The sequence below is a fragment of the Amblyomma mixtum genome, chromosome 5, assembly GCF_055824585.1.
Source record: "Amblyomma mixtum isolate Tamu chromosome 5, ASM5582458v1, whole genome shotgun sequence".
Lineage (NCBI taxonomy): Eukaryota > Metazoa > Arthropoda > Arachnida > Ixodida > Ixodidae > Amblyomma > Amblyomma mixtum.
The window spans coordinates 91910510-91932357 of NC_143016.1; the positions used below are offsets into that span (position 1 = coordinate 91910510).

Here is a 21848-nt window from a genome sequence, read left to right on the forward strand (position 1 = left end):
GCCGCAGCTTTTTTTCTTCAGGCATGGCCGGATCGGCGCGATGGCAAAGACGCGTCACATCCTCGACGTACATGGCAACACCCTCATTGGGAAGCTGAATTCGAGAGGACAGTGTACGCTCTGCGCTCTCCCGGCGGTCGCTGTTGGCGTACGTACTCACGAGCTGACGTCGAAAGTCCGGCCACGTACAGAAAGTAGTCTCATGGTTTTCGAACCACGTTCGTGCGGAGTCTTCAAGGCTGAAGTACACGTTACGCAGCTTTGTAGCGTCGTCCCAGCAGTTAAAGGTCGCGACCCGTTCGTACTGAGCCAACCAGTCTTCGGCATCTTCAAACAGGTCACCGTGAAAGGGCTTAGGCGTGCGTGGAGTCTGAAGGGTGAGATAGGTGGGGCTGGCTGCAGGGACGGTTGTAGGCAGGGCGGGCAGTGGCGTCGCCATGAGTGGAATGGTAGTTGAAGGCGCGCTGACAACAGGGAGGGCCTCGGGGGACAGGCCTCGGATCCTCCGGCTGGCACGATGGACGGGGGTGGTCACAAGAGGCGGGCGCGTCGAGTCGTCCTCAGGAGTAGGGAGCATCGGTCGCACCTCCACCAGTGTCACGACCAGAGGAGCCGCGAAGGTAGGCGTCGGCAAGAACCCAAGACTGGGAGCGGGACCCTTCTTTTAATTATAGAGCCAGCTTCCACGACACCAAACAGAACAAGCGCGCCGCGAGAGTCCACCGCCGCTTCGTCGTCGTCTTCGATTCAGCGCGGAGGCCGCGCGGCGCGTTAGGCGCGTGGCAATATAGAAGTCGCAACTCCAAAACCAAACGCTGAAAGACTACTGCACTCGCTGCTGTGAATGCAGCAGCCATTGAGGATTCCTCGCGCCACAGTACTGGTGATTGTTGATATTTACATGAGCATTTAGGGAAATGTTCGCTTCGCCTGACTGAGCAGTGCTATTCAGAGAATAGTATTGTGCTTCTGTCGTTATCAAAATCGAAACAGAGTAGCGGAAGCGGCTTTTGAAATTTCTGTCTTCAAAATATTGGTGTAGTTGCAGGTGATGTGGATAGAGACTTCCGATGTTGAGAACATGCCAAACATTGGCCGGCGAAACTTTGGTCTCAGTGGTCACGGCAGCTGCGTTGGCTTATGAATGCCTGCTATAAAATCCGGCACTGATTATAATCCTGGCTTAGCCCACCCTCTTTCAGCGCTGACTTACCTTTATGGAGGTGCCTATCTCCCTCTGCGAATCGTAGTTGCGGAGTAAAGTCATATTTTGTTGAAACTCTATGCAATGATCCTCACCTCGCATCCATCACAATCATTGACGACCTAATTAGTCGATCGGTGTTAGGGAGAGCTTACGGTTTTTCATTCTAAGCGTGTTTGAGGCCCGAAATCTAGGCACGGTAGCGCGCAATCACATAGAAGTTTTCGAAATTTCGCGTGCGGCAAATATTTAAGCAAATGGAACTCACATATATAGAAGTTACATATCACGCTTCTCTTCACAGTACAACAAAACTGGTAATCGCGCAAGAAACGAGGACACAGAAGGCCCACAAAAGACAGGACTGACACCCAACAGGACTGGCAGGACTGGCGTCAGTCCTGTCTTTTGTGTGCCTTCTGTGCCCTCGTTTCTTCCGCGATTACCAGTTTTTTCTTTTAACATGAACCAACTCACCCAAACTAGAGTTTTACTTCATCACAGTACAAGAGTTCGGTTTTAGAAAGTTTTCCTAGAAATTAGTAATCTAATTATTATTATTCGTCTCATCGAAATTATTAATCAGGTTACAAATTCATTTTGGGCTAATTTTCTAGTTTAACTGTTTTCAAATCATACCGTGACCTGCTCTATGGTGCACTGAACACCGCTGCACTCATTCGACACCCATAGCGCGCATGAACTTTGTGAATGCCTTGGCGACATTTCATGAAACACCCACATAGCGCTGTTATTGGGGCACACCAAAGATCTTAGGTTTTCTCCAGAATCTTGAGGAGCCTTCATACCATGTTGATACACAGCTCAACCATTGTGACAGGAAAAAAAATTAAAAATGTTTTAACGCTGGGCTGTACTTGGCTGATGAAATTTTTGAAAGCTACTAGCATGTAGAGAGTGTTCTGTTCTACACTTTCGATGCCTGCGCATGAAGTCCGACTTAATTCATTGGCAACTCAATGGGAGTGCCTTCAAATGCCTACATACATTTTGCAATGCATTTGTTTTTGGTCTTCTTTAGTAATATCCTGATTGCAGCCAGCTGTAAGTATACCAAAACCCGTACAAGTTAGTGAACAGGTGGTATGACGTCGACAACAAATTGCCACCATGAGATCCCCTTTCCTACTCTCCCTCATAGACAGGAAACATCTCCAACATTTCAGTTATGGCCTAGCAACAGAGCGGATTTTAAGCACACTTACCAAACTTGCCTAACCAAACCGAAACCTCTCTTTCAAGGGGCAATCACAGGTGTGATGAGAGGCAGCGCATCTCACAACGCGAGCTACAGCTTCGCATCATGAGCTGGGCCTTGAAGATCACCGCGGCCCAACAGTGCCCGGTCATCTTGAGCAGCCCGAGGGCCCGCCGCAGTCCTGCTCATCTTACTCCTCCTTCACCCAGCTTGACCTTATTCACTGGTGTGTCTTCAATAAAGTTACCAATCAACCACACGCAAGTTATTTTTGCACAATAAATTGATTACGAAGGCCTAACTACACAGCGATATTACCGATGCTGTGCAAACTTGGTGGTGTTTGCGAGTGAAATGATACATTAAGCTAATTCATAATAGGTCATGCGCGATGTTTGTTTTCGAGCGCACCGGCGAATCTTGATGACGCGGCTCACATAACACGGACGCGCTCTGATGTGTAAGCGGCAGACCGGTACAACGAGTTGGTATTGCAGCATAGCGCAACAAATAAATAGTGTACCGCCAAGATCAATTCGAGTTTAATGACAGTCCCATGGATGCAGTGACAGCACGCAGGCTGCGCCGCCTGATTATCCACAGTGCGACTCCGACGCAGTTTATCTTTACACCATTGGAATGTTTCCAGCTGATGTCACTTCCTTGTCCTACCCTTCCTTCCCACTTTGTCTTTCTCATTATTCCCTGTCTGGTGACCACTTGTAATACTCAAGTACACGCAGCAAAACTAACAGCGGTGTCGTTTGCCCCTGTGCGCTATTGTGGTGTCAAGGCCATGTAAAAAAGAAAAAAAAAAGAAACAGCTGTTTCTCATGGCTAAAATCAGATATATCCGCTCCTTTTTCAATGGTGCCTCTAAAAACCACTTGGCGCAATGCGCCCAAAGCTTGGTACATGCCGCTTACTTTTCTGTGGTTGTTATTTTTCAAGTTACTCTTGACCACATGCAGGTTTACTTGTCAATAGGTCTAAGATGTGTGTGCAGCATCTCATTATATTCTGCGATTTTTCATCAATTACAATAGAAAATATTCACTTCGAATTGCGTGCTCATCGATACTGAAAAGAGACAGGCAGCGCTACAGAACAGGAAAATACCAGGGCGCTAGATGCCCGAGAATGCTGTGCTTGACTGCTGGTGGCAATAAATTTCTGAGCGGCAGCATGCGTGGGGTTTATCGGGACTGTCAAGAAATCAAACACATGCGGTGAATCTTCTGAAACACTGAGCGGAAAACAGCCGCAACAGCGACAATGTCAGTCAGCCTTCCTATTCACGGGCCAGACACCATGGCATGCGCACAGCGTTCCAAACATTCGACATGACTGGGATGAAATTACTACGAGGGCATGAAACGCAGGTGGGGTGACATCGGAGACGACCAATGAGAACGAAACAGATCTTAGTAACGATAGCCGTTACACAGGGAGCGATAGCATCATGATTCATTAATAAAAGTGATGCTCTGCTTTATGAATCATGTTCCATAAAAGGTAAACATAAAAGAAAAAACCCACCTTATTTGATGAGTAGCTAGCGCGGGAATTAATTGGCCTGCGGGTATACACGAGCCAGGCAGTCAAAAAAAAGCGCTAAGGTCAAACGCCAAACAAATGACCACGCCAGGTGTTTCATGTAGCAACAGACATAACAGCATAGCATCTGAATATCTAGTCTATCCCGACAAGTTTCTAAAGTACGCTCATCTCAGTACGCTGTTTTTTGAGAGCTGGAATGGTGCGATTTTTTGCAACAATGCTAGCCAGCGTCTGTAGCTTAGTGCTAGTTTTCCCGCTTGCGTGCTCTAAAGCGAAGCACCAGCTAAAGCCAGATACACCGAATGCTTTCAAGGTATGTTCACTGCCGCCTTCTTTCTGGTCAACTTGGTTTGGACTAAAAAAATCGGCTGGCGACGTGCATATTAGTTTATTTGCGAAGCGTACAAGGACTTAGAGGAGAAATGTTGACAGGTATTTCTGCCAATGGTCAGGCGAGATGAAACTAATGAACACATGTTCAATAGAACAGTTAATTAGGAGTACCGACTGTAGTTGCAGTAGGTTCACTAATTACTTTTCATCCTATAATATAAGAGTCGTCGCTTCTCGCTGAAATACGCATTATAAAGAAGGTTAATTTTAGAAGGGGTCTTCTCGCAAAGAAAAACGAAAGTTCGATAATATAGTCGATTCTCTTATCAAAGGTGACTAATCGCTATCGGTAATCCTAAATCAAGGCCAGCTTACGACATCTCAATAAGGCTTGCGCATTATCTGTTGATGAGGTTTGTGCAGCCGACAATAATTTAGTACTCGTTCGCTTCTTGCCTCTAAGAGAAAGAGTTTATCTTGCGTTAATATAAATGCAACTAGGAAGCAAGAAAAACGATCCAGCTTTTTATAACGTTTTATGCATGCTACTTTGAACACATTCCCCCATTTTGTTCACTGCTCCGTCATAAAATAATTGAACAGGAACACAGAACAGCCTGAAAGACCGGACAAAGGAGGGCCTAAGACAGTACACTCAGTACCAACAATGCGATTTTGTCCTTTTGTACACGATAAGCCGGAATAATAACAGAACTTTATATATAGCAGAGACACCACCGATGTTTCTACTACAACGCGGTAAATAGCTCGCTCACATACTCATTAACGGTCTTCCGAATAATAAACGCTTCGAATACCTTACGCGCTGTTTGTCTTTAGTATTATTTCACAAATTGAAGTTTTTTAGAGAGGCTTGAAACCACGTTATCCGCAAAAACCAATAAAGAGGTTCTTTACCTCTCTTCTGAGGCAGCGGTCTGACTCAAGAAATCTAACATTGAAATAGTCGTGTACATGACTGACTTGGCTACAACATTGTGCATGGCCTTTCAATACCCCCCTTTTAGTAGACTTTCCTGGTTTGCTCTTTAACAAAGTACGAAAAGTTTATTGCGGTTGCAGAACATCATCCCTGCCAGCCACCTTTTGGTGCTGCCTGCCAGCCACCATTTTGTTTTGGGGGACTACCTGGTGCACGTACAGCCTTTTTCAAAAGTTTGGAGCCCAGAGGGTTTTCTTTTCAGCCACACTGTGTCGTTCTTAATGAATCTCTAGCGCTACAAATTTCCTGGACATAAGAATATTTCTGGTACTGCCTCCTGCAATAGGTAGGGCTTCCATGAATGCTCCTGGAGTGCCAGTATAAAGCTTGGAAGTGAACCCCCTGGGCTCTAAACTTTTGACAAAGACTGTACGTAATAACGGCAGTGCGCTTCTTGGGATGGGCTTGTTCATCTTTCAGTTTTCAGTCCGATGGCCATTCTCCGCATTTAGCCGTTCTGTGTTTGTCTATTTCTTGTTTGTGGCTATTTATTAATTAAAAATAAAAATGACAATGAAGCAAAAGATGTTGCTAACCGTGCATCTGCATTCGAAATCTGAAGAACCTGAGCTGCGGCTAGCGGGAATAAAAGGACAGGTAGAGGATAGGGAGAGGGAAAAAAGGGGGAGTTATAGTAAGAAAGGATAGCGGTAGGGCGGCAATATACACTTTGTACAAATGCATGATATAACTGTCCGAAGTAATTTTTGTCGAAGGCTAACTACCTGCCCGGCGGATGGTAGGCAACCTGTCCAGGTATATAGAGTGTGTTTCACCTAAGACTTTACACAATTTTTACAAATATTTTTGAGTTAGAGGGGCGCTTTTTCGCCATAGCATTGTCAGTCGTGTAAAATATCAGAATAGAGACTACAAGTGCTAAGTAGTAGGCTGGTCAACTAATACTGAATAGTTAAGGTTTTCACTTCTACTCTTAGGTTCCGGAATTACTGAGAGGCGTGTAGCACACCGTAAGTAATACCTGTATCAGTTGTTGGACTTCCGAAAACGTGGTTACGCTTAGCGTTGTGGCCTAACAAATGATGGCTAAATCGCTCAAAAATAAATGAGCTTTCGAGAAGCTTGCAGGAAAAGCAACCTCATGAGTGCATGTGACTTGTCAAAACGTACAAAATTTGTTGGGTCACAGCGCCGAGGATGAGCTCGTCTTCGAAATTCTAAAAACTGATATGGTCATTATTTACCATGGGCTACATGCCTCTAAATAATTAGAGCCCAAAAGTAATAATTAAACAGCTAACTATTCAATATTAGTTTTGCAGCCTTCTAGTTAGCTTGTCTTAGCTGTATTTTCATGCACTACACCTCTGACAATGCTATATCGAGAAAAGCCGTCTTCTACCTCAAAAAGCCTATGTTCAAAAATTGTGTAAAATCTTAGGTGGAACGCCTTGTACATAGACATGGTGCTTCACCTAAGACCTCACACAATTTTTAAAAATACTGACGAATTTCTCACATATGGACATTTACCCGTTATGGCTATCCGAACAAATGAAACCGTCAACACTTGAATCTGAACACCGGACGGGAAGGGAAAACCTAAATTTTAGCGCACCTTATTCGCATTTGGCGTAAATGCGCAAATCGAGCATCATTTTATTAAAGCAATACTACTTGCACTTTCACGCCTTTGCCGTGCCGCGGCCGGTGACCACCATCGTGCCGTGGCGGTGACCACCATTGACCTTCATTTAACCTTGATTGCATTAGAGTGGATTAGATTGGATTAGATTAGATTGGATTGGGCTTGATTGGACTGGACTGGAAAGACTGGATTGGTTTGATTTGGTTTCTGGGGTTTAACGTCCCAAAGCGACTAAGGCTATGAGAGACGCCGTAGTGGAGGGCTCCGCAAATTTCGACCACCTGGGGTTCTTTAACGTGCACTGACATCGCACAGCACACGGGCCTGTAGAATTTCTCCTCCAAAGAAATTCAACCGCCGCGGCCGGGATCGAACCCGCGTCTTTCGGGTCAGCAGCCGAGCACCATAACCACTGAGCCACCGCGGCAGCGGATTGGATTGTATTGAATTAGATCAGATTAGATTACATTGGATTAGATTACATTACATTACATTGGATTGGATTGGATTGGATAGGAGTGTATTGGATTGGAGTGGAGTGGATTGAATTGGATTGGATTGGATTGGATTAGATTACATTAGAGTGGAGTGGATTGGATTGTATTGGATTGGAATGGATTGGGTTGGATTTGTTTGCATGGGATTGGATTGGATTATATAACCGATGCATCATCCCCAAGTCTAACCACAAACACCACCACCAGCTACACTACCAGCTGTACCATGGCGTACGTACGGATATCGCTTTCGCAATTACCGGGCTTAACCAAGCTAAGCCACCGCGAATTTTTTCTTGCACCGTGCTTGGATCTCCCACAAAAGCGACTGCGAAACGTTGAATGAAATACTGCTCGAGAAATTGACCGTGAAGTATCCTTTTCACGTGGCCTTGGGAAATGCTATCTAGCGGAGCGTTATCATAGCCGTCACAATAGTTACGATCATTTTCCACTTTGTACACGCATAAAAAGAAGTTTTCCCAATAAATATCACAATGTTGATAGTAAGCACTTCATCATGTCCAGTCGCTTCTCCTTTTCTTCCCACTGTTTTGTGTTCCTTATCGAATATGCACGAAGCCGGCCACGTAACTACGGTTATACACATAAATTAACAGTGAAAACTTTCCTCCTCTCGAAAAAGTTTGAGGCAAGCTACATTGATCGCACGCTCGTGTTTGTACTCTTGTCTCGCCAAATTTAATTTTAATTTCTATATTAGAAGCTACCATCTAAATCCTATTTCATTTGCCCCTGGTTGTCTGGAAATCCTCCGTAGTATGCATTAGACGTTTCCTTTACGGGACCAGCTGCCACAAGAAGAAAAGTAATGTAAGAGAGGAAAAGACTAACTTCAGAAAACATGACTCAGACTTGGTTTTCCTTTGTAAGGGGAGATGCGAACGTGAGTAAAAGAAGCAGTGCGACCAGCGAGAGTTGTTCCCCGGTAATTGGTACTTCAATACAAGGAAGTAATGAATGTTTGCATGCGCTCTAAATTGTATAGCTCTGACGTCACCAGTGCTTTCCGTACGCAGCATACGAAACCTTGAGAGCCAGTAAACTGACAATCAACTTCCTTATGTGACTGGAGCAGAATGTGGGGAATGTAGAATGAAAGCCTAGTGCACTTCGTTTGGCGGTCTATATTAGCAAAAGAAGAGTTTCTTTTCCTCTAAACGGATAAGTGCCTTTTGGATAGATGGCTGAGGGAACCAGGATTTTTTTCTCTGATGTAAGTGATATACTTTTTACCACTCGAAGAAGTAACTGTAGCGCCGCAAACCGCGCACAGCGGTGAGACGAGGTGGTTAGCACACGCTAGCAGGCGCCAGGAAAAGAGCGCGCATGGGCTTTTGCTGAGGGCTTGTGTATCCGTCAGCTTTAGTGCCGGTTGTCTGCTATAGCGGCGGCTGCGAGGTTGAAGAGCAGCCAAAAACAAGAACAGGTGGCACGTGCTCATCGCACAAAGGCAGCTGGGGTCGACACTAAAAAAATAACTCAAAACTATTCCGGAAGCCTGCTGAGTCATACATACTTTCCTGCGCTGCACTGCACGCATTCGCAATCTCTGGAGTGTCAGGGTGTCAAAGTATGTTGCTTGAAAACATTTTTTACTTGACTGTAATAAGGTCGCACCTTCGTTGTGTTTTTGACATATGCACAGCGTCTTCCACTTGTAACATAATCAGTTTGTACAAGACATGTATTTGAAGGCCTCAGTGTTCAAAGCCTCCGCTTGGCATGCAGAAACAGAAATGACAATGTTGTGTCACTGTACGCTTATGTGCAAACGTGTGCATGCAGTCGGCAGAGATGACAGATAAGTAGGTGTGGCTAAACGAAGGTATGTCATTTTTGCTCTCCTCCAGGGCTTGAAAAATTAAGAAAAGTCACTTTTACTCCTGGATTCATTTTGTGTAGGGCGAGCACCAATTACAAGCTTTAGATAAGTTTTGTCTGCTTTGATAATTCTTATAAAAAAAGTGTTTGATTATCAGGAAATAAAAGACATGGTTTAAATTTTTTTGTTTTAAAATGTTTTTTTGGGGGGGGAAGAAATGACGCAGTATCTGTCTCACATATATCTAGGTGGATACCTGAACCACGCCGTAAGGAAAGGGATATAAAGGAGGGATTGAGAGAAGAAAAGAAGGAAGAGGTGCCGTAGTAGAGGGCTCCAAAAGGCAGTGTTACTGTCTCATTTTTTGGCGGACCCCTCAACCACTCCGTGATTGAAGACAGGAAGGTGGAAGTGAGAAAGGAAAAAGAGACAGGTGCCATAATGGAGAGCTCTGGAATAATTTCGACCACCTGTGGATCTTTATCGTGCACTGACATCGTACACAGTGCAGTACACGCTCAGGTGGAAGACATTACATGGCTTTTTGGTACTGTAAGTTTTTCTAGAGCCGAAAACAATACAGCGAAATTAATGATTTTGCGCCTGGAATCAGCCTTTTCCACAGGATGTGCCGTCACCTACAGAAAGCGCTATATTCCTTCCGTAACACAAAACATTGGCTGAAAACAAACACACGTGCATGAGGCTCAGGCACGTCTAAGTTACATGAGACGTCAACTACGCCTGCGAAGTGCTCACAGCGCTTGGCAGCTGCCGGCGTATGTCGCTTGCATCTCTCGCTAACAGGAACTGCTCATGTGCAGAAGAGGCTCGCGATTTGTTTTAACCACTGAAGCTCCAGTAGGAAAGGTGCCTATGCATACAGTGGCCTTGTGAGATAAGCGAAGTAGTGACCGTTTGTGGATGCATAGCGTGTGGCGCAGCAAGCACATCTCTCAAAATAAGAGGATGGTCTACAGAATTGGCCTTGTTTATCCTGTTTAACGTCTGAAAACGACTCAGGCTATGAGATCGCCGTAGTGAAGTCGCAACCGTACTTGCCTTCTAAGCTCGATGACGCAGAGAGATATGTGTGCAATCGATTCGACTCACTGCCTTTTGCGCATAACGAAATAACAAGAGCCGTCGCGTTGGCTCAGTGTCTATGGTCCTATGCTGCTGACCTGAAAGACGCGGGTTCCATCCCGGCCGCGGCGGTCATATTTCGAAGGAGGCGAAATTTCAGAGGGCCATGTACTATGTGATGTGTGTGCACTATAAAGAACGCCAGAACGTGATGTAAGTGTACTATGAAGAGCGCCGTGGTTGAAATTCTCAAACGTCCTCGACTACGGCGTCCCTCAATGCCTGTGTCGCTTTGGATGTCGGGTTTTCTATTGCAGGTTTTCGAGAATTTCCCGTACGCCGTGGCGTTCTTTGACATCGACAAGGATGGAGACCTCGACTGCTTGAGTGTGGAAAGGACAGAATTCAGGAAGGAGCCCGCAAGCGCAACTTACTTTTTTACCCTAAAGGGCCTGAACGGTCATGTTGCGTATGTTCAACTCAACCTCCATGCGGTTCTTTTACGAATGCAATGAAAATAATTTCTGTATTCTTGCGAATAACTAATGGTAAGTTTTATTATCTAAACATGGATAGGCCAGGAAGTGGCGTTTATACGGTCACATGCTATGTTTTGTCGCTAGTGGGTAAAATGAGAACTAGCTGCTGTGAAGTAAAACTTATGACTTATGAGGGCTTTACAGAGAGAGGTGTTAAACTCACGTGTACAGACTTTTTGTCATCGCATGAAACACATGGTCGTATGATGCCGTGAAACATATCAAAACGCCTTCTGCTTTGGACGCTACACGTAGACGGGAAGTCAGAGTATGCAGGCATGTTGTTTCCTGATAAAAAAGTTGCCAGAGTCTCCATGCACCTAACCAGTGCCATAATCATTCCGTAATCATACGATTTCCTTCATGTTCTTTAATAATCCGACAGAAGCGTAAAATCTACCATTGCGGTCATGTGAATTAATACTCTTGCAGCTGCTACGCAACCATGAGAGAAGAAATTGAGTTTTATGTGATTAAATAGAGAATCAGTCATAGCACAATTTGTGCTAGAAAAACGGCGATAGTGAGATATCTTTTTAGCCTCAGGAACTGAAAAAGTACCAGCGCATTCAGTAGTTCGAAATATATTGCATTTCCTTAAGTTGTCAGCATGCTTTTTCAGCAATGCGTTCAGTGCCCCTAAATAATGAAAGCATGAATACTTCTCCTTGTTTTGAAGTGGGTTTAAATGATGCAGCCCTGGTAATTTTTTAAACAAATAAGCTGTTGATGTGACTACGACCGAACGCAAAGTGGTGCACTTTAGTTAATTAAATACTATTTTTTTTTCTTCATGAATTATATATCTGTAAACTGTTCAGTTAGGCCCTGCATTTTCCATTGATAGCCTACCTGATAACTTTCTTGCTAGACGGTTGGTTTAATGAGGGAGTTGCGCTGGGCCGTAGTAAAGTACCACAATGGTAGTACCTCGAGCAAGGACAAATATTCCCTCAGCAGAAAGCTGACTATGCTGAGATGGCTTCTACTTGCAACGTTCTCTTTACATGGCTGTACTTCTCTACGCGCACTCATCACATAGTATGAACAGTTCGTATTTACACGTTGCGCGTTTCAATGCAGGGAAATGAAGGGCTCTGACGCGAAGAGAAGCATCTTTGTTACGAAAGAATAGCCGAGCAGGGCGACATCGTTATTTCAGCCTATGCAGTACTACTACTAGCAATTCTCGCTTCGGCGAGAGCGGGTTATCTGTTCTCGCTTCGGCGAGCGCGCCTTCGGCCGCTTATCTGTTTTTTGAGCAGCGTCCGCTCCGGCGGATGCAGTTGTTGCTGCGACGCGCGTCTTTTCTTTCCTTTTTCTTTTTCCTCTGCTCTTTTAACTCTCCTCTATCTGCACGTGGCAGCGGTGGTGGCTTGGTTCGAGCCAGTAGCAGGCCCGTGCAATTTCCTTTTCATCCTTCTCTCAGTCACAACAACAAGAACTCGACGCAGAAAATCTTTTTGAGCACGGGCTACAACGAAAGGAAACGCAAAGCACGCGCTGGTAGAGAAGCTGCTGGGACAGGACGCTGGACAGGAAAATAAAAAGCGTGTTTAATATTACTACGAAATAAAAAAGACCAGAAAAGGGCGATAAGTAAAAAAATTGTTCCCATAGACACTTTCTCAGAATGATAGAATCTTTATTCACTGCTCGACTCAGTATGGTTCTGGCCTCTTCTACCGCGTATGCAAAAGCACAGAACGCAATTTTTTTAACTACGCATGACTATGAATGTGGTCAGCCTTACGCGGCAGTTGCCCAGCTGTAGATAGCTGGAGTATTTTTATACATGTGCATTCACGAAACACAATAACTCATGAAATTTTGAATAATCCTCTTTTGCTGCCTCGAATGCGTCACCGAGTACGAGAAGGCCGTAAATGCACCCACTTCAGCATGTGGAAGCACTAGAGGTTACGGAGTGTGCAGCTGTATGTTACTGTCCTCTGAACTCGTGCAGTAAAATACAAGAAAGCAAAATTCATTTTTCATTACGTGATTTAATGTTGTTATTACAGCAGTCGATTTTGTTCTCGTTTTTTATTGCTGTCCCGCGGGGTCCACGTGGAGAAGCGGAGCAAGGAATATTGCGCGAAAGAGGCAGCAGTCGTCAGAGGCGTAGTTTAAAATCGAGTAGGAAGCCCTGATATGGAGAAGCCAACGAAGTCACTTCAAAAGCTGCTTGTGAGGCCTTACTGAGGGCGCCAGTACAAGTGAAGCGGCGCAGTTCGTGAAGTGAACAACAAGGGAGAGCTTTATCTGGAACTCCGACGCTAAGACGTTGCAGGACCTTGAGGAACCCTGCCATCCCTGACAAGTTGTTTTGTTTTCACTGCGCCGTAACGTCAGTCAATAACCGTACGAGCAACCTTCGCTAAAGCTGTTTGTGCTGAATTACATGGAACAAAGGCGGCACCGAGGTACATGTCGTTGTCTCTGCGATGTAGGTAGTTCGTGTGTAGCCAACGTCGGTTTCACAAATCGGGACAGCATCAGCCCAATATGGGTAGCCCACGGCTATACCTTGTCAGTGTTATTTTGGAGCGTCATATATAGCCCACGTGTGGCTAGCGTTGTTTTTAAAAGTTGGACCAGCCTGAGCACAACACTGGCGGGTAACTGCGCTTACTAGTTTTTTTTTTGAAGCGATGTTAATTGCCTGAATGCATAACTGCGCATATTATTGGTTGTATACGAGGCAAATCTGCAAAGCGCACGCTGCCTCCTCAAACATAGCACCTGTCAGGCCGTGGACGTGTAGTGTCTGCATTGTAGGAAGCAGGCGTGCTGGCTTCTTAAGGACAGCTTCACCCATTGGCGGGCTGACTGCAGCATTGCGTCAGGGACGCCATTTCGGCTTGCTGAAATTTTTGCTTAGTTTAACGTACGTCCACGAATGTCAATATAACCACCGGTCGCGAGCAAGGTACCAAGGAACCAGTTTAGGTACTACAGTAATTTCAGCCATAGGATTGCACAATCTGTGGTGTCAGGCCTACTGCAGTTCGGCTGTACTGTTCATTTGGGCTTGCCGAACTTCTTCCTGTAAAGTCGGAATATACGTAGCTCGCGCCTACATATAGTTGACAACGCATTGAAGGACAGAGGCATACCAGCTCATTCAAAGAATAACGCAGTTAGTAGGTACGCTGTCGCTGTTGAAGTGATGAAATTTTATTAGAAGAGCATTAGTTCCCTTTCATTTCAAACAGCAAACTTAAACGAGTCTCATGGCTTTCCGGAACCACCGACCTATTATTCGTCCCTTCGATCGTTAATCAGTCAGTCGGTTCCTCCATTCATTTTTTAAAACATTCTTAAGAATTTCCCTGCAGAGTACAACAACAGACAAGCTCCAATCATGATTTTAATGAAACTGTAAGTGGAGCTTATACAAGGGGATTAGTTATTTTAGTGGCCCTATTTTAGCCACTGGCATGATGTTTGATCACTTCTTTCCTTCGCCGCACGGGGTGTGATACCTTACTTGTTTTTCTTGGATGAGAATAGATCAGGGATGCTCACACGAGCATATGCAAAGAGCCATAAAATATTGTCTGGTAGTTAAGAGCTGCAGTGTAAAGGAAAGAGTGGCAATCTTTTTTTTATTGCTTGCAACACACATTTCAAGGATTCTATTAAGGATGGCGCCCAACGATACCAGCTGCCTACGTGCGCCTCTGCTCTAACACTAAAGGAAGTTTCTTTAGAGGCAGAACTGAAATTAGAGGAGGGGGGGGGGGGGGGGCGAAAACACTTATTAGGCTCTAAAGGGACAGGAGATATGCATGGATAAGCCCGTAAGGGACCGGTCTTTAGAAGGAGTTTGCGGATGTCCCTTGTTTGGGACACCAGTGGCTTGTTGGGCATGTAAGCCGTGGCAGCCGAGCAGGGTCGCCTCCCAGTCCTCCCGGGTTGGGTCGGGGATGGCAGGCCCACACCATGTGATACCCCCCCCCCCCCCCCCCCCCCCCCCCAAACAAGCAATAGATAATCGAAATTGCACAGGTCAGGGGATCGCCGCTAGGAGTCCGAAGACATCGCTCTACAGTGCGGGCACCTGTCGTCAAAGGAGCGGTCAAATTATTTTAGTGCTGCCGGGCACAGCAATGTATTGGTAAGAAGGCAGAGAAGGAGCCGCTCATCCGCCTTCTTGATGCCTTTACATGGGCGTGGGTTAAGGGGATGACTGTCTTGGTAGTATGTAACATCTTTGAAGCTAATGACCGGATTAAAATCTGGTTCGTGATCTGGTCGGGAGGAGAAAACAGCCCGCTGAGAGAGCGCGCGGGCGCCTGGTTCTGCTGCCTCGCTTCCTGCCAAGCCCTGATAAGCAGGGGCCTGTACAAGGTTACGGTGTACGGGGTTCGTATCCTGTGAGCAATTTAGATTCGATAGGCTAAGAAGGGAGTTCAGCCTTCTTAGATGTTCCGACAGGCCACTTGCGAGTCGGTGATCATGTATTTTGAAACGCAATCTGAGGCCGCCAGAGCCATCGCGACCTCTTCTGCTTGTGTTACACTGCTGGCTCGGAAGGTGAGGCCGTTAACTGTGTTGCTGTTATGAACTACAGCGAGGAGCCGCAGTTTGGCCAGCCCTGGTTTAAATTCTCAAGCAAAATATCGTGCTGCTGCGCAGTCGTTCTTTCAAAATGTTCAGAACTGTCGGAAAGAATGTAATTATGGCATCCCAGATGTTGCGACCCATTTTTAAATCAAACGCTGGCGAGAGCCAGGATAAGTCTGGTCTCGTTGATTGCAAAGCTTTCATTTTATTGGGGACACACCTTCACTTTATTAAACAGTTGATTTTCGAGCGTTTCCTGCCTGCCGGCTGGACAGTCGTAACTACGCTGTGACCACATTTCGCTGGATGGATACCCACGCCACAAAACATGGAACATCTAAAATCAAACTAAACTAATTCCTGTCGTTTCTGATTGCATCAATACTTGCACCAATATTTGCAACATTTTCTTGCAGCATTACACGCTTCCAGCTCCAGCACCCTTTGTAACAGCGGCAACGTAACGTAACCTGCACACCACGCGTACACTTACCGAATAACATCTGAAGCCTTGTTAACTTTACGACAGGAATTACCGCCTGAAACAGATATATTGCAAATAACTGTAAAGCTCGGGCAATGGCATCTTTATACTAAAACCAGCTGACAACACTTACTAACACTGTCTGGGTTCTCGTTGCAGGCGAAATATCACTCAGCACGTATTTCCTGGACCGACGCCTGATACTACACTGTTTACGACAGAAGGCGGTAAATAAGAATATTTTGAAACTGCATATGTTCACAAAATCAGCAGATACATGCGGAAAGTGGATCAACAAGCGCAACTTTGCAAGAAACAACACATAATTGAAGGGATAGCCGCGGCATTGAGTCACTGGCTATCACGCTCAGCTTCTCGGCGAACGCTCGAAAGACGACGGTAGTGAATTGGTTGAGGTTTGGTTTGGTTTGGTTTACGGGGTTTAACGTCCCAAAGCGACTAAGGCTATGAGAGAAGCCGTAGTGGACGGCTCCGGAAATTTAGACCACCTGGGGTTCTTTAACGTGCACTGACATCGCACAGTACACGGGCCTCTAGAATTTCTCCTCCAAAGAAATTCTAGCCGCCGCGACCGGGATCGAACCCGCGTCTTTTGGGTCAGCAGTCGAGCACCATAACCACTAAGCCATCGCGGCGGCTGAATTGGTAGAGGTGAAATGCAAAATTGCCCGTGTGTTGTGCGATGTCAGTGCATGTTAATGTGCCCGAAGTGCTCAAGATAAATCTGGAGCCCACTTTTTCGGTGTCTCTCAGACCTCATGTGCAGTTTAAAGGCATGGCTGCCAATCACCTACGAGCTTCATCGCGACAGCACGCTTTCGCGTGGTGATGTTGCCTTGTTTCGGCACTAAGACGCATGAGTGTAGACAAATATAGTAATGCGCTAGGACAAATGGCACTTGCTGTTACATGAGATGGTGGGTACACTCATTCACTTACCAGTTGACACACACTTCACCACAACACAATACAGCCGGTTGAAGAGTACGGTTTGTCCCGTTGATCTGCTGTCCCTCGGCTTTTCTGTAGAGTTCCATCCATTTCTAATAACTCATCACTTCTCTGTGGACACCTCAAACGCACCGTGAGGGAATGGAAGGTGGGAGTAAAGAAAGAAAGAGAGATAGAGGCCCTTGAATAGTTTTTTGTTTATTCAGGGTTGGAACCCGACCGCGGCGGCCGCGTTTCGACAGAGGCGAAACGCAAAATGCGCCCGTGTGCTGTGCGTAGTCAGTGCACGTTAAAGAACATAAACACTTGAGTGCAGTGGAATCGTGCGGGGACCCTGGGGCGTGCCCCGAATTACTTGTGCAATAAACTTTTTTTTTCTCTCTCTCTCTCTCTCTCTCGAAATTCTTCCAACGACCTCCATTACGGCGCCTCTTTCTCTCCTTCTTTCACTCACGCCTGCCTTCCTTCCATTATGGTGCGGTTCAGGTGTCCGCCGAGATATGTCAGACAGATACTGCTCCATTTTCCTTTCCTCAAAAACCAATTTACCAAAATCAAACCAATTTTTCACATACCTACCCACAGTGCCCTAACGGGCGCTAGTGTTACTGAGGGGGAGATAGAGGGAAGTAAATATATAAGAGCACAGACGTTAATATGCATTCTGTTCCGAAAGACGACGACAGACGAACAAAAATAGAAAAGCAGGTGTACACAAATGTTCACCATGACGTTTCGAACTTTCAGTCGCACTCTAGCACAGAAACGAACATTTCCTGCCGAAAAAAGCAAAGGTCATAATCACTCCAACCAAACAATTTTCAAATCTGTGATAAAAGACGAAGGGGTCACCGAGAGAATGATTTCTGGCAAATTTTTCCCCTCACGGGCTGTGTTAAGGAAGTAGCTGTTCATGAATGTTAAACCTGAAAGCGATTTCGCGAATTTTCCGGGAGATGGTGTGTACGCGCAAACGCCTGCTTTGTTTTTTTTTAGAGATGTATCTTTGTCGATGCCTTTTCTGGTTTTGAGATCATTATAAAGTAGCGGACAGCGCAACTATTTCCTTTGAATTTCGAACACCAACCACACCAGGCTTTTAGAAATATTTCTAAATTTTTTTTGAAAGTTATAGTTTCCTGGTACAAGGCGAGCAACACGTTTCGTATTGCGTTTAAACCTACTATGTTTGATACAGGTGAATGATCCCAAGCACTGCATACCTACTCAAGGATGTGACTGACATTCGAGATATGGAATGTTCCCGTTAGATTAACCGGTGCCTACTTAAAATTTCGCTGAAAAAGTTTAAAAGTCAGCTAGCCTTCAACGTTATGTGATGTAAGTAAAGGAGAAAAGCATTACAAGTTTGCAAAGAAGTCAGCCCTTAAATATCTACATTCTTTTGTGACAAATAGGCAACTTCCATTCATGAACTAATTGTCAAGCACTAGCTGTTTTTTAGCGGTAAACTTCGTAAGATTACATTTGCATAAATTAAGAGGCATCTTCCGGGAGGTCAAGCAAAATAGAACAAAGTTCAAGTCATTCTGTAAATAAGGCGTCCCTCAGAGCTTGAGTTGATTGGCGACGTTGAACCCTATAAGCCAAACCATTCTGTAAATATGACAGTCCTACGCACTAAACACAGCAGCCATCACCATACAATCTTACACGACTTGTGGTATGACCAGCAAGGTCATTTTTATGAAAAAAGAAAAGCAGACTGCCCAATATAGACCCCTGTAAGACGTCAGATAACACACAAAAAAAATCTCTGCCTCTCCCGTAACCGAGAGTAGAGTAAGCATGAAATGTTAAGAGCGGCCACGGCCGTTTATCTGTTTTTTCAGCCAGCGTCCTTTCCGGCGGACGCGGTTGTTGCTGCTGCGACGCGCTTTTTTTCCTTTCTTTTTCTCTTTCCTCTAAACTTTTAACTCTCCTCTATCTGCACGTGGCAGCGGTGGTGGCTCGGCTTGAGCCAGTTGGCAGGGCCGGGCACTTTCCTTTTCATTCTTCTGTCAGTCACAACAACTATAACAACACACGGACGCCTTTTGCGTTTCGCTTCCATCTAAACGCGGCCGCCGCGGTCGGGCATGAACCTGAATATTCTGGTTCAGTGATGCCACCACGGCCGGAGAAAGGTGGGAATGAAAGAGGATAGAGAGTGAGAAAAATGCCGTAGTGGAGGACTCTACAGTACTTTCCAACACCTGGGGAAATTTAACGTGCACTGACATCGCATATGAAACGGAGGAAGGAAACCTCAAAGATTTGCAGTCCACAAATAAAAGCCCCTTGATAATTTCACCATAGGCAGGTGGCGAAAGCTGCATGATCAGGTGATCGAAATATGACCGCCGCTTCCATTACAGCATGCTACATAACAATGGCTTTGTGTTTTAGTAGTTCGGTAGTTAGTAGTACATTTCTTTATTATTTCTGGAATTATGTTCGAATACATTTAATTGTGCAGGCAATATTTTCTTGTTTTTATTCATTTCGTTTTGAGCTCCAAATAGCAGTCTCTCTATCGGTGGACATGCAGTGCCTGTACAGTAAGCTTTTAGACAGCTAGCAGCAAAATTATTGCGTACCACTGAACAACACTAGCAATTTTGTATGTTGCTAGCTTTAAGTGCAGCGAGCACCTTTCTGTTAAAAGTGCTGAACTTCTAGAAGGGCGTTACGGCATGTTTTGCTATTTGATACAAAAAAGCTACAGACTCATTAAAGAAGAACGTGTTAGTTAACAGAACAAACGTACATGAGACTGGCGCACGTTCAACTTCTGATATCCCGGGATATTGCAGAATATTGCGGGATATTCCAGAAAAATCCCCCGTTGTCTGTGGTTTGCCCATTTTACCAAAATCACTCAGGGGTACTGCAGTTCACTTGCAGTGTTCACTTGCGCATTTATAAGCTAACACAGGGTTGTACTGCAGAGTGATACGAACTTGATGTAGTCCTCTTTTCTAGTGTTGTTTGCTTGCGCGTCGCAGACCGCTGCTCGAAATAACTCCGTTAACTGTTCAGTCCCGGACGAAAAATATTTAATGGTTCTGCTTCGCTCAAAGGCAACAAGAAACACTCATTAAATTGAAGTATGTTGACAAGGGATGTGATCTCAAACGGCCACATGTATATACATCAGCCCTGTTCATTTGCCTTTTGTCGCAGAGCTTGTCTCAGGATGTTACTCATTAGGATGTTTCCAACAAAATGACAGCGGAAGAAAGATATTTCAAGGGAAGACAAATAAAATGTTTAAAATTTTCGGTTTCAGTCTAAATGAGAATTATTCAGGTGCAATACTTGTCTAAAATTTTCCGTTTCAGTCTAAATGAGAATTATTCAGGTGCAATACTTGTCAGATTGATCTTAGTATGTAGACCATTCTGATAAAGCACTGTGTAGATTTAGAACGTTAGAAATGGATAAACTTCTCTAACGTGTTTCTCCAACTACTTCCAGCTGGTGACCTTGTGGAAGAAGCTCATTACGTGTACACAGACTACAAGAATTGCGTTGTGATGGACTTGCCATTAGTCGGTACGCAAGGTGAGCGATGAGGACGTTTATCGTACTCGGGCACAAAGAAAAGATGCGTAAACAAATTATGAGGGAGCCTTTAGAGAACATTATTGCCGCAATGTGTGTTGATGCTGATCTCTAGTTACACTTTAATGCTGATCCCTAGTTACATAATGCTGGTCATTAATGCTGAATTCATAATGCTGATCCCTAGTTACACTTTAAACCGAATCGCAAAAAGGAATTGACAATGACAATCTGGGTTGACAACATCGTCAGTGAGAATAGAGGCTGTCGTCCTTTATCAGAACCGCTGCCTGTTCAAAACAGTTGATGTTAACTACGCGAAAAGTCTTCTGGGTTGTGCGGTAGTGTGAAAGCGGGACGAGCCTAATGGTCACTGCTATGACAATTGCTGGGCCTGCGCATTGTACTAAAACGGCACGGTTTCTTCTACGACTGCCCCAGAAGGCCAGTGCACCATAAAAACCCTTGTCTTCGACTTGCAGTACACTGTTGGCTGCGAATAGCGCTTTACCTATGATCATATCTATATGCCACGGTACTGGCTTCGTTAGTTTCAGGACCTTTTATTTGTTTGCGGAAGCTGGTTTACCTTGCGTTCATTTTGCAAATTTCTGGTGCTTGTACAGAATGCATACTGTGGGTCTCACGTGAAGTAAAAGACGATGTACCGCAAGTCTGCATCGACCAGTACCAAGACCACTGCGATGATGGAGTGACAGCCTACGACAAAGACTCCTGCGCCCAGCTGATCAAGTAGAAGTAGTACCACATCTACTCAGGGTATCAGGCAGGTACTGCTAAATAGGACAAGTTGTAGGGACAATAAAATTTGTCCACATTGAACACTTTTGCCGTGGTAATTTCCCCTACGGTTATTCCAGTTTATTACTGTTAAATAACACCTGACTTTGTCACCAGGATGCAAAAAGCTTATAACACTAATAAAAAGATACAACAGTGTTAACTTACAAATCAGCGCTGTAAATGTGCTCATCTTAAAACCTACCCGGTGATGTACCATCAATTGCTAATGGCTGCGTCTCTACAATCCTTTGTGAAGCTCACTTTCCAATCGGATTCATCATATTTAGCGCCAAAGTACTACACAACGGAAAGAAGGCGAACACTGACTGTCCAGTATTTTCGCGCTGAGCTGAGTAGGAGACACCACTCACAAAGTTCAATTTACTTGCATTTCATTATTTACTTGAATTTTTTTATCCAAATCAGCGTGCACTGAAACACCTACTTTGTATGTGCGCTAGCAGTCTAGTCAACACCAGTGAAAGCTTTGCGCTTTGTTTGTCAGTTTGCTTGTGTTGCCCCTTTTGTAATATTTTCTGATCTCTCCAAGAAA

General features: G+C 45.0%; 1 protein-coding gene across 1 annotated transcript; it reads left to right on the forward strand.

Annotated features, from left to right (window-relative positions):
* The first annotated feature begins 4179 nt into the window (after positions 1-4179).
* On the forward strand, positions 4180-21248 carry LOC149343033 (uncharacterized). The gene is made up of 5 exons (XM_089545552.1): positions 4180-4296; positions 10675-10826; positions 16112-16179; positions 20405-20491; positions 21118-21248. Exons 1-5 carry the CDS (start codon positions 4180-4182, stop codon positions 21246-21248), a joined length of 555 nt encoding a protein of 184 aa, XP_089401678.1.
* The last annotated feature ends 600 nt before the right edge of the window (positions 21249-21848 follow it).

What these genes read in the sequence shown, in the direction of transcription:
- LOC149343033 (XM_089545552.1), top strand. Translation starts at nt 4,180, where the DNA reads ATGGTGCGATTTTTTGCAACAATGCTAGCCAGCGTCTGTAGCTTAGTG. An exon ending in ATACACCGAATGCTTTCAAG is followed by an intron (nt 4,297 to 10,674) that starts GTATGTTCACTG and finishes TTTCTATTGCAG; the next exon opens with GTTTTCGAGAATTTCCCGTA. An exon ending in GGCCTGAACGGTCATGTTGC is followed by an intron (nt 10,827 to 16,111) that starts GTATGTTCAACT and finishes TTCTCGTTGCAG; the next exon opens with GCGAAATATCACTCAGCACG.